The following is a 12,352-nucleotide window of genomic DNA, read 5'->3' on the forward strand; positions in this document are numbered from 1 at the left end:
TCACATTGAGTGGTGCGTTAGAAATACCTTGATGGGATACTATTGGATTTTAAATGCTTTCAGATACTGTTTACATTTTTATCAAATAGGAATTAATGGTTTTATTCCATCCCATCTCTCTTCCTCATCATGGCATTTCTCTCTTTCCTTCTTGTACTACTTTGGAGAATTAGTGAAGGGAAAGGACTCTGGGTTCACCCTTTTGAACTAGTTCCCAAGCTGTGCTCAGTTTATACATTCTTGCAAGATCATAGAAATAGGGAAACAATGCTCTTTACCACCCAGGAACAACGGAAAATACTATTTTACACCATATGGGGAGAAGAGTTCTCATATACATAGAATTATAGAAATGTAGGACTGGAAGGGACCTCGAGGTCTTCTAGTCCAGTTCCTCGAATTAAGGCAGGACTAAGTATTTTCTAGACCATACCTGGCAGGTGTCTTTGATTTGTGAAGTCTGAACAGCACTCTAAAAATAGGCGAAGGCAAACATTGCTAATTTAAAAAATGGCTACATTTCCTAAACCAGATCTTCCCAGTAGTGTTGTAATTGCCACTAACCCAGAAACCTATCCTTGCAACAAAGCCCGTTGCCAACTGTGCCCACATATCTATTCAGGGCACACCATCATAGGGCCTAATATTGGAGACCTGGATTGGAATGGGTTGGAGAAGATGGATTTCTGTCTGGCACCTCTCAGTCCCAAGAGAGAACGCACACACGAACAAAGAGTACAAAAAAAACCTTCCCCCTTCTGCACCCCCAAGATTTGAAAGTATCTTCTTTCCCCATTGGTCCTGTTGATCAGGTGCTAACCTGGTTATCTGAGCTTCTTAACCTCTTACGGGTAAGGAGGAATTCTAGGCTACCCTTAGCTGTATGATTATGACAGAAACCTAATCAAAATTTTCTGACCAAAAATACCCCAACTTTGTAAAACCCACCTGGAAACACACTGAAGTTTTAAAGCCTGCTAGAGAATTGTGATATAAATCAACTGAAGAGCTATACATTTTTTTTGTGTTGTGTAAGTGTGTTGGTGAGTTTATAATTTTAGTATATTTTTTAACATCAAAGCAGCCATAAATAATTTTCAGAGTAGCAGCCGTGTTAGTCTGTATCTGCAAAAAGAAAAGGAGTACTTGTGGCACGTTAGAGACTAACCAATTTATTTGAGCATAAGCTTTTGTGAGCTACAGCTCACTTCATCAGATGCATTCACTGGAAAATACAGTAGGGAGATTTATATACATAGAGAACATGAAACAATGGGTGTTACCATACACAATGTAACCAGAGTGATCATTTAAATAATTTTGCTATCGCCTTTTTAGACTGCAGCTGATCCTCTGTCATAAATGTCACTTCAGATTTTCATTTCTGTTACAAAAGATTTGGACTAGCAATGCTAGTATAAAAATGGCATCAGCAGTCCAAAATGATGTATATAGTGATCCAGGTGGTGATGAATGTTGATCTGGTACATCAGGGCAATTCCCAGTTTTCAGTTAACTAGGTTTTATGCCATTCACAGTTTTGTTGCTCCAGTGATGCTCTTTATGATGATAATTGATCACTAGGAGCTATAAGTGTGACTGTCTATTATAATTCTAATTGGCCTGGCAATATCAAGTAATAAGCAGTATCCAAGACACACTAGCAGTTTGATCACACTTCAATCCTAAAAGGTTATTCCACAAATAATTTTAGGCCCTTGATTTTGTTGCTCAAACTTCAAAGATTGTGGATTGTATAACCGTATAATATGAGGCAGTATAATACAGACTAGCCTGTAAAGAGAAAAATACTGGGTGTAAATTTTTCAGAATGTACTGAATTATTTTAAAGGAATGTAAAACTGCCTTTTCTCAAGGTTTGATACAACTCTAGAATACCGGTGTGCATAACTCCATACTTAATAACCATTTGATACACACCCTTCTATAGCTGAAGGTCTCATTATCACCTAAGTAACCAATAAGTTTCTGAAAACTATATATTTAAAAAATTGCCTCGTAATGTACGATTTGAATATATCTAATAGAAACTGTTGCACAGGTGTTAATGTTCAAATAATACAGCTTATAACAGTACCAGGCATTATCTGCCAAATGTTTGCTTGAAAAGGGAGATTGATTCTCTTCAGACTTATTATTGTAGAATAGAATTTTCTTTAATTTTATGCAAACACTAATACTGCATAAAGATAATTTTTTCTTATCAAAACTTTTTGACACACAAACAATGTTGTAACTTCTTAAAAGGAGAAACGGCTCAAAGAAATACTGAATTGTAACAGAAAAATTAAACATGGATAATTCATACTTGTTTTGGTATTTCATGGCTTAATACTTTAACACTAAAATTTGCTGTTTGTGTGATCTTCTTTAAGAAGGGGGAATTGAGACCACACTAAGGCCTGGTGTACACTTCAGAGTTAGGTCGACATAAGGCAGCTTACGGCAACCTAACTCTGTCAGCATCTACACTACAATATAGCTCCCGCCAATGTAAGTTACCCACTACACTGACCTAATAACCATCTCCACGGGAGGTGTAGCGCTTAGGTTGATGTAGTTAGGTTGATGCAGTGTCCATGTAGACACTGTGTTGCTTACATCGCCTATTGCTATTTTTATCAGCCCCTCATAATGTCCCACTTAAGTCAATGCAAATGCTCCTGGTGAGGACGTGCATCACTGGCAGAGTGTAGTGTGAAAATGAACAGCCAATTTACTGCAGTGGCTGTAGGTCAACCTAACTTAAGTTGACTTAATTTTGTAGTGCAGACATGCCCTTTAAGTTGCTGGTTTTCTGCTGAAGACTCTAAATTCTTCCTTTTATTTCTTTACGCAGGCTATTCACTCTGTTGCTTGGCACCATGAAGGAAAACAGTTCATTTGTAGCCATTCAGATGGCACCTTGACCATATGGAATATAAAATCCCCTGCCAAGCCACTTCAGACAATCACTCCACATGGTAAGAAAAGAATGAATACACACAGGGTCTGGCAGTTCTTACACTGGAAATATGTCATTAAACCTTTCTATAAAATCCTGTTTTATTTAATTCTAGAGCTTAAAAACTACTCCCCTAGCAAAAGGAGTTTTTTCCTAGGTGTATGATGATAACTTCTGCAAAATCCAAGCTGTTTACAAAAAGTCTCAAGCCCTTATGAAAATAAACTTCTGAATGTGAATAATGTAAATCAGTGCCTTCCTAAGTCTTCAGAAACATCTCGAGTGCATTTCTTGGAAATTGCTACACAGATGAATGAACATAAAGTTTGCATTGTGCTTAATGTTGCAATCCATGTATTGTTTAAAATATTTCTGTGGATAAGCAAGTATCTGTGTGAATTCTTGGAAAATCAAAATTGTGCTATGAAATTCTAGAATTTTAAAGCAAATATGCCCATTACCAAACTAGTAGCCTAATGAAAGGTATACTGAATGTTCAAATAAATAAAATAGTTTGCATTGCTATTTTATAGGAAATCAAGATATAAGTGTGGTTCTTCTCTGGGAATAGGTTTTGTAAAAATGGCAATTTTAGTCACTAGATCAGCTCCCTCTGTTTATTCTAATGTCTGTTTTTAATCAGTTTTCAGAGTAGAACTACATTATAGGGAAAAAAATTTTTTTGGTTTCTGCCATATTGCTTTTTGAAGGCTGTCCCAAACAAACATTCCATGTTTACATGATTGTCAATATTAATTGTACTTTTGCATTATATTGAGGCATAAAATACAGTATGTGATGATGTAATAATTTGTGTGCATATTTTAATTTGTAATTTATTTAAAAGAATAATTTCATAAGATTTCAGCACATTACAGATTTTTTTTTAACGTTTAATATATGAAAAATATATATATATATATATATATATTTAGGAAAGCAGCTAAAAGATGGGAAGAAGCCAGAACCTTGCAAACCTATCCTAAAAGTGGAATACAAAACAGCTAGAGCTGGGTAAGACTTTTTGCTTATAAGTCAATTGACTCTTAACACTATATTTGTAGTCTTTGAGAATGTCCTTTGTATCTTCTCATTTGTGGGATATGTACCCAATGTCACTGAGCTTGGACACCTCTGGAAAGCAGTAGTAAGTGATGAACTATAGTTACTGTTGGGTAAAACATAACCATTATTCTAAAATATGTGTGACTAGAATAGGTAAAAATGACATGTTGATGAATGCTCCATAGCTATATGCTCCTTCTTTAAAACCAAAGGGCTGGCAAAAATATAAAAATGTGATAAAATAGTATTTGTTGCTGTTTTTAAATCTTCATGATTACATGTTCCACCTTTTAGCAACATTAAAGAAAAACTGATAAATAGACAGCAAGTTAAGTAAATTTTCAGTTGTACTAAGTTTTAAGGGAAATCTGTTCCTTTGAAGAATTAAGCTAACTTTATCTAGTAATGAGACCATCAGTAACTTTTTTTTTTTTTAGTGAAGCAATATGAGTTTGGAGTACGGCTGAATTCTTTTCATATGCTGCAGTAATTTATACAATCACTGTGCATAATTATGTATATTTGTGTATACATAATAAAGCTGTAATTCCAACAAGAGGCTCTGATGACATTACTGCATATTGAGTAGCATGTTCTTGTCACTCGAACTTAATGGAAGACTTTCATCCTTTTATATACAATGAGGGGTTTCTTATTTACAGTTGTAAAGCATTTTGATATGCTTGGGGTGAAAGGTGCTATTTAAAATCATAATATTCATGGAAATCTTTGGAGCTATTTGCAGATGTTCAATTTTCAAATAATCTCCATCTTATTTCTGTTGATTTATTTGTTGTACCTTCTATTATTTTTTTGCTTTCTGTATTGCTTGAATGTTTGCAAAGTAAATAAGACTACTGAAAATTGCTGATTAACAAATGCTTCCATATATATTGATATGCTCTACAGTTAATTTTAATGTTATATGAACCATTTTTCTTTCTTTAAAGTCAATTAAATGGAGGTTTAAGGTTTTGAAGCCAAGTCCCAATTTTTTGAAAAGCCCTGACCCAGTCGAGAACAATTGTTCTATTGCACTATTTGCAGCAGTCTACATCTGTCCAGGTATTTCCTTACCACAGGGAGTAAAAACACTGAATAATCATGAAGTCATGATATGTTAAAAAAACTGACAACTCAACTGTTGTGTCCAAGCTTCTGACCCAAATTATGCTATATGAAAAGATGCAACAAGATAAAAATTCGGCAATTTGAAGTGTTCACACTGCAAACAGTTATTTGAAAAATGTCATTTGAAATCTCCACAATGTAACAAGTTTTTTTTACAGCATGCAGACTTTAACTGATTTTGACATGGTTTAAAGAAGATAAGTTGCAATCAAACAAGCTTAACTATGCACAACCTCTCCTGTTAGTACAGCTTTCCAACTATATTTATTTTTCCAAGATTTTGCTTTTTCCATTGTTGTGTTTTGTTGTTGAATCTCAACTTGTTCCCTACCTTTATTTCTTACCTTAAAACTGTCCTTTTATGCTATTTTTCATGCTTGATGATGTTCAGAACACTGTCAAATTTATTCTCATTTGAAAACAGGGTGGATTTGATTTACATCAAATTGATTTAAATCACTAGTCAGGAAGACTCGATTTAATCATGGTTTTCTACATAAAAGTGCATTCTTGTTGGTTGTTATAACCTTAATACATATTCTTCACAACTCAGAGATAGACGTAGGTTTCATTTTTAGAAGGTACACACTATACATTTTTAAAGTCATTGTCAAGGTTCCTTCTCCATTCCTGAACTTCTAGGGTACAGATGTGGGGACCTGCATGAAAACCTCCTAAGCTTACTTTTACCAGCTTAGGTTAAAACTTCCCCAAGTTACAAACTATTTTACCTTTTGCCCTTGGATTTTCGCTGCCACCACCAAACGTCTAATTGGTATTTATTATTGGGAAAGAGTTCATTTGGAAACGTCTTTCCCCCCCAAAATCCTCACCAAAACCTTACACCCCCTTCCTGGGGAAGGCTTGATAAAAATCCTCACCAATTTGCATAGGTGACCACAGACCCAAACCCTTGGATCTTAAGAACAATGAAAAAACAATCAGTTTATTAAAAGAAGAATTTTAATAGAAGTAAAAGTAAAAAGAATCACCTCTGTAAAATCAGGATGGTAAATACCTTACAGGGTAATTAGATTCAAAACATAGAGAATCCCTCTAGGCAAAACCTTAAGTTACAAAAAGACACAAAGACAGGAATATCCATTCAGCACAGCTTATTTTCTCAGCCATTTAAACAAACAGAATCTAACGCATATCTAGCTAGATTACTTACTAAGTTCTAAGACTCCATTCCTGTTCTGTTCCCAGCAAAAGCATCACACAGACAGACCCAGATCCTTTGTTTCTCCCCCCCTCCAGCTTTGAAAGTATCTTGTGTCCTCATTGGTCATTGTGGTCAGGTGCCAACGAGGTTATCGTAGCTTCTTAACCCTTTACAGGTGAAAGGGTTTTTTCCTCTGGCCAGGAGGGATTTTAAAGGTGGTTACCCTTCCCTTTATATTTATGACAGTCGTTTATTTTGAAGACTTTTCAGATTAGTTTTACAGCTATATCAGAAAATGAATGATTGTTTGGTTATTTCATTTACCAAAGGTAATTGAAGCAGATATTTATGAAGTCATTGGGAGGTGAACTATCTCCAATTTAACAGGTTAATCATTAATATTTGGAGGATTTTCTTGCCATGTTGTATTAGGAGGAGAACATCTCCAGACAGACCTTTTAAAATGTTTTTGTTTTATTTAACTAAAACGACGTTATATATTCTGGATTTTTTCTTCAACAGCAAACATATAATATTTTAACAAAACAAGCATTTGAATGTAGTTAAACATTCAAGTTTTTTAAAATCTGGTTTGTTTTTGTTAAAGTTATTTAACTAAATAGTTAAATGAAATATATTTTAAAAATTAAATAGACTGTCACCCAGGTCAACATGAGAAATTAGAAATATTGGCTTCTGCAGCTAATTCAGTCGTCTTCACCTTCATTTTCCGGTTTGTCCATAATCTGGAAAAGGAAAAACAAACTTTCCTGCTTTTTCAGGTTCCAAAAGATTTCTCAATTTGGTCCAAAGGAAGAAAATATTCTTTCTACACCGGCAGAAGAAACTACTGCTGTTAAAAGTGAGATGATCACTTCAACAGTCTCTGAATCCAAGTGCTTAAGTGACTTCCTCCAGTTCACTGGTGTGTGACTTTCTTTAAAACATCATCAGCAAACATATATTTCTTGAATGGTTCACCCTTAGCTCTGAAGTTTATTATAGTTGGCATTATGGAGGGATGATTGCTGGATGTCCATGTCATAGCCAACTCCTCTTCTTCAGCAGTTAAGGTTTGACCATGGTACCAAGTATGGAGAATATTTGCAAGAAAATGAGCTGGTGACAGTGCTTGTCCCATTCGTTTTTTTAATGCTTGTAATTTAACTCTGTCATTGCATATTTCTCTTTTTAAGATCTCACTCAGTTCCTTCCAAATTTGAACACTGTCGGCAATAAAACAGCTATTTTCCTGCGTTTTGTTCAAGGCTACAGAAATAGGCTTCAGGGTTCTCAGCATGTGTACAACATTTCTCTAAAGCCAAATGTTGAGAACTTTGGCTGTGACAGTGCCATCTATTTTTTCATGATTTTGTTCACAAACTCTCATCAGATTAGGAAAAAGAAAAGGAGTACTTGTGGCACCTTAGAGACTAACAAATTTATTTGAGCATAAGCTTTCGTGAGCTACAGCTCACTTCATCAGATGCATTCAGTGGAAAATACAGTGGGGAGATTTATATACACAGAGAAGATGAAACAATGGGTGTTACTGTGTATGTGTATGGTAACACCCATTGTTTCGTGTTCTCTGTGTATATAAATCTCCCCACTGTATTTTCCACTGAATGCATCTGATGAAGTGAGCTGTAGCTCACGAAAGCTTATGCTCAAATTTGTTAGTCTCTAAGGTGCCACAAGTACTCCTTTTCTTTTTGCGGATACAGACTAACATGGCTGCTACTATGAAATCTGAAACTATAGGAAATGATGGTGATTTTCAAGGTGAATAGTCTTCAGAATCCTGTACGTTGAGGATGGATTCTCCTAAACAAAATAAGTCAATGCAGTTATTTAATTATTATTACCATACTGCTCATTTAGTATTACTTATTGTATTCACTGACACTCAGTACTACTTTAAAGGTGAAATTGTAAAAGGAAGATCTGCCTATTTCAGCCATTTATTTTTTATCGCAACTGCATCTAAAATGATAGTACAATAGAGTAACTACATTTTTGCTCAAAGATGAGAATTCAAGAATAGTCCAGAAGGAAGACAGGCAGTCCTTACGAAAGAAGTATGAAATAAAAAAGTTTACCAACCTGAAGATCCTGCATGTTCAGACATTTTCCTTTCATCATCTTCAACGCAGTTTCCTCCTGAGAAGGAACACTTCTCATGATGTTTCATTCAGGCAGCCAAGCCTTGAATTTTTTTGTTGCACTGTTTGCGTTTTGCACGCATGCCTGTCTTACAGGGAGAGGAACTTCATTAAAATATTCCCAAACTGGGTCTCTATGGTCTGCTCCATTATAGGTTTTCCCTTCTAGTGAGAGAATGATATGTTAGATCTCAAATCAATGAAGGCTACACTCAGAAAGACCTCATATGCTGCTCAAACAGCTTCACTTTTGTTTCTACTGCCTGTCCCTCCCTTCTCACATTTATCTTCAGACTTCTTCTCCTTATCCAGATCTATTCGTCCCCCAACAATGTTCTATTCATTGAACTATTTGAAACTTTGCACTTTTAGAGAGAGATAAGGGATTGAGTGTGCATGTAAATTTACAGGGACAATAGGGTTGAGGTCTGTTGTTTCTCACCTCTGTATATTTATTTATTTAAAAATATTTTTGCTGTTAACAAGCAGATTATTTCTGGAGACACAAATCCACAGTTTGAGAACTGCAAAACTAAGCATCTCTGATGGTATCTTCTAGACCAGGGGTTCCCAAGCTTGGTTCACGGCTTGTTTAGGGTAAGCCCCTGGCAGGCCGCGAGACGTTTTGTTTACCTGAGTGTCCGTGGGTACGGCTGCACGCAGCTCCCAGTGGCTGCAGTTCAGGTAAACAAAGTGTCTCGCGGCCCGACAGGGGCTTACCCTGAAGAAGCCGCGAACCAAATTTGGGAACCCCTATTCTAGACTGAGCACCAAGTCCCATTAGGTAGATAGAAAGATTAACCTAAATAATCTATACAGGAGCCCCTGAAACCCCATAAAATTGGGTCCCTAATCCATGACATATTGGCACTCATTTACAAAACTTTTCTTAAACATTACATGAATATATTGTCTCATATTATAGAATTAGAATTTATAATCCCTATTCCATGATGAGATATCTTTGAGCTATAATGTATCTTAATTAAAACTACCTTTAGATAAGTTTTTTCCTCAAAAAGCATTTTCTCAAAAAAATAAGATGTTTTCAATTTTTTTTTAAATCACTGATTTTTATCCACCCTATTTGAAAATGTCACTAATGTGATAACACTATCTTCCATATCGATAATAGAGAAGTTTAAATAAAGCAAGGCCTAACACTAATCCCTGAAACAACAGTTCACTGGACACCTTAGTTTAGCATATTGCTGTTTCCGGTTCCAATTAGTGCTCTAACTAGTTTAGTTTTTGTCTTAACTCAAAATCTTGCTTTAAAAATTACTTATTCATACTTATGTCACATTCGCTTTGGTTTTGATTAGAATATTCTGTCATGTTCATAGAATCATAGAAGATTAGGGTTGGAAGAGACCTCAGGAGGTCATCTAGTCCAACCCCTACTCAAAGCAGGACCAACACCAACTAAATCATCCCAGCCAGGGCTTTGTCAAGCCGGGCCTGTCATAAATATAAAGAGAAGGGTAACCACCTTTCTGTATACAGTGCTATAAAATTCCTCTTGGCCAGAGGCAACATCCTGTTACCTGTAAAGGGTTAAAAAGCTCTGCTAACCTGGCTGGCACCTGACCCAAAGGACCAATAAGGGGACAAGATACTTTCAAATCTTGGGTGGGGGGAGGCTTTTGTTTTGTGCTCTTTGGTTTTTTTACATATTTGTTCTCTCTTGGGCCTGGGAGAGGCCAGACAGAAATCCATCTTCTCCAACCCACCCTAATCCAAGTCTCCAGTATTGCAACCAGTATAGGTAAGCCAGGCAAGGTGGATTAGTTTATCGTTTGTTTTATGTGAATTTTCCCTGTGTTTAGTTTTCTGTAACATTAAGGTTTTGCCCAGACGGGAATCCTCTGTGTTTTGAATCTGAATACCCTGTAAAGTATTTTCCATCCTGGTTTTACAGAGATGATTTTTACCTTTTCTTTTTCTTTTTTTAAATAAAATCCTTCTTTTAAGAACCTGACTGATTTTTCCATTGTTCCAAGATCCAGGGATTTGGGTCTTTGATTTGTAACCAATTGGTTAGGATATTATTCTCAAGCCTCCTCAGGAAAGAGGGTGTGTAGGGCTTGGGGGGATATTTTGGAGGGAAGACGTCTCCACTATGATCTTTCAAAAGAATTGCCATTGGCTCAATAAGTTTATTCATTTTGTTATACACCCTGGAATATATATTGGGATTTGCTGATTTTTACGTGGCATTTTTTTTTTAAAGTATTCCCTTACCGGCTGTCTATGTCAAGCTTTATATTGGCAAGCTTTTCATTCCTTTCTAACTGTCCATACCTTCCTTCACTTCTCCCTTTGATTTCAAAAGCATTTAAAAATGCAGTAGTTCATTAGCTAAACCAATTCAGAATCACTGATTTATTCTTTATTCATTTCTTATTGAGTCATGTGACTGTGTGATTGTACCTGCCATAATATCTGACAAACGGGCTTAAAACATAGCCCCATACAGCCAGACTACCCAGCCTTCCCTTCAGGGTTTGTCTGTGCAGGGATTTTTCAGACCAGTAATTTCCAACAGATGCTGCTTCACTGTTCGAGTTTGTGAAAGTTGTAGTGTTGAAAAGGTACGTCCTGGTCCAGGTATAGCTACCACTATGAAATCTAATTTTATTAACATGATGGTAAAATTGTCTGAGCCTGTCTACACGGTAGCCTTCATTGGTGGAGTGGCATGCATTAGGAATTATAGATCCAAACTCTTAGTCTAGTCACAAACTAAGATTGCTGGGAGAATTCTGGCTGCAATCAGTCCAGCTATCATGGCTAACTGCCCAGCAGGAGTTTTTGGTAAAATTAATGTGTTCTGTTGGGATCCTGCACTGGATTACCCAGAAGTTCTGGTTATATAGGAGTGGCAGGGCAGGAGTAGTAGTCAGAAGGCCTGCAGAAATGTAGAAGTTAGGGATCTCCCAGTCTAGCTGAAACAACAAGGAGTCTGGTGGCACCTTAAAGACTAACAGATTTATTTGAGCATAAGCTTTCGTGGGTAAAAACCCCACTTCTTCAGATGCATGGAGTGAAACTTACAGATGCAGATATAAATATACTGACACATGAAGAGAAGGGAGTTACCTCACAAGTGGAGAACCAGTGTTGACAGGGCAATTCGATCAGGGTGGATGTAGTCCACTCCCAATTATAGATGAGGAGGTGTCAATTCCAGGAGAGGGAAAGCTGCTTTTGTAATGAGCCAGCCACTCCCAGTCCCTATTCAAGCCCAAATTAATGGTGTTAAATTTACAAATGAATTTTAGTTCTGCTGTTTCTCTTTGAAGTCTGTATAGCTACTTCCAAATCTGTTACAGAATGTTCGGGAAGATTGAAGTGTTCTCCTACGGGCTTTTGTTTGTTACCATTCCTGATGTCCGTTTTGTGTCCATTTATTCTTTTCCGTAGGGACTGTCTGGTTTGGCCAATGTACATGGCAGAGGGGCATTGCTGGCACATGATGGCATATATCACATTAGTAGACATGCAAGTGAATGAGCCTCTGATGGTGTGGCTGATGTGGTTGCGTCCTCTGATGGTGTCACTAGAGTAGATATGGGGACAGAGTAGGCAAAAATGTTTGCTACAGGGATTGGTTCCTGGGTGAGTGTTTCTGTGGTGTGGTGTATAGTTGCTGGTGAGTATTTGCTTCAGGTTGGGGGGCTGTCTGTAAGCGAGGACTAGCCTGCCTCCCAAGGTCTGGGAGAGTGAGGGATCGTTTTCCAGGATAGGTTCTAGATCGTTGATAATGTGCTGGAGCAGTTTTAGCTGGGGGCTGTACGTGATGGCCAGTGGTGTTCTGTTATTTTCCTTGTTGGGCCTGTCCTGTAGTAGGTGATTTCA

General features: G+C 36.8%; 1 protein-coding gene across 6 annotated transcripts in view; it reads left to right on the forward strand.

The window, feature by feature from the left end:
• STXBP5 (syntaxin binding protein 5) overlaps positions 1-12,352 on the forward strand; it is a 179,190-nt gene that overhangs the window by 76,596 nt on the left and 90,242 nt on the right. For all 6 annotated transcript variants that reach the window (XM_048844300.2, XM_048844299.2, XM_048844302.2 and 3 more), the window contains 2 exons: positions 2,861-2,984; positions 3,901-3,979. In XM_048844300.2, the coding sequence (XP_048700257.1) occupies positions 2,861-2,984; positions 3,901-3,979 (203 nt within the window). The remainder of the gene's footprint in view (positions 1-2,860; positions 2,985-3,900; positions 3,980-12,352) is intronic.

The sequence above is a fragment of the Caretta caretta genome, chromosome 3, assembly GCF_965140235.1.
Source record: "Caretta caretta isolate rCarCar2 chromosome 3, rCarCar1.hap1, whole genome shotgun sequence".
Lineage (NCBI taxonomy): Eukaryota > Metazoa > Chordata > Testudines > Cheloniidae > Caretta > Caretta caretta.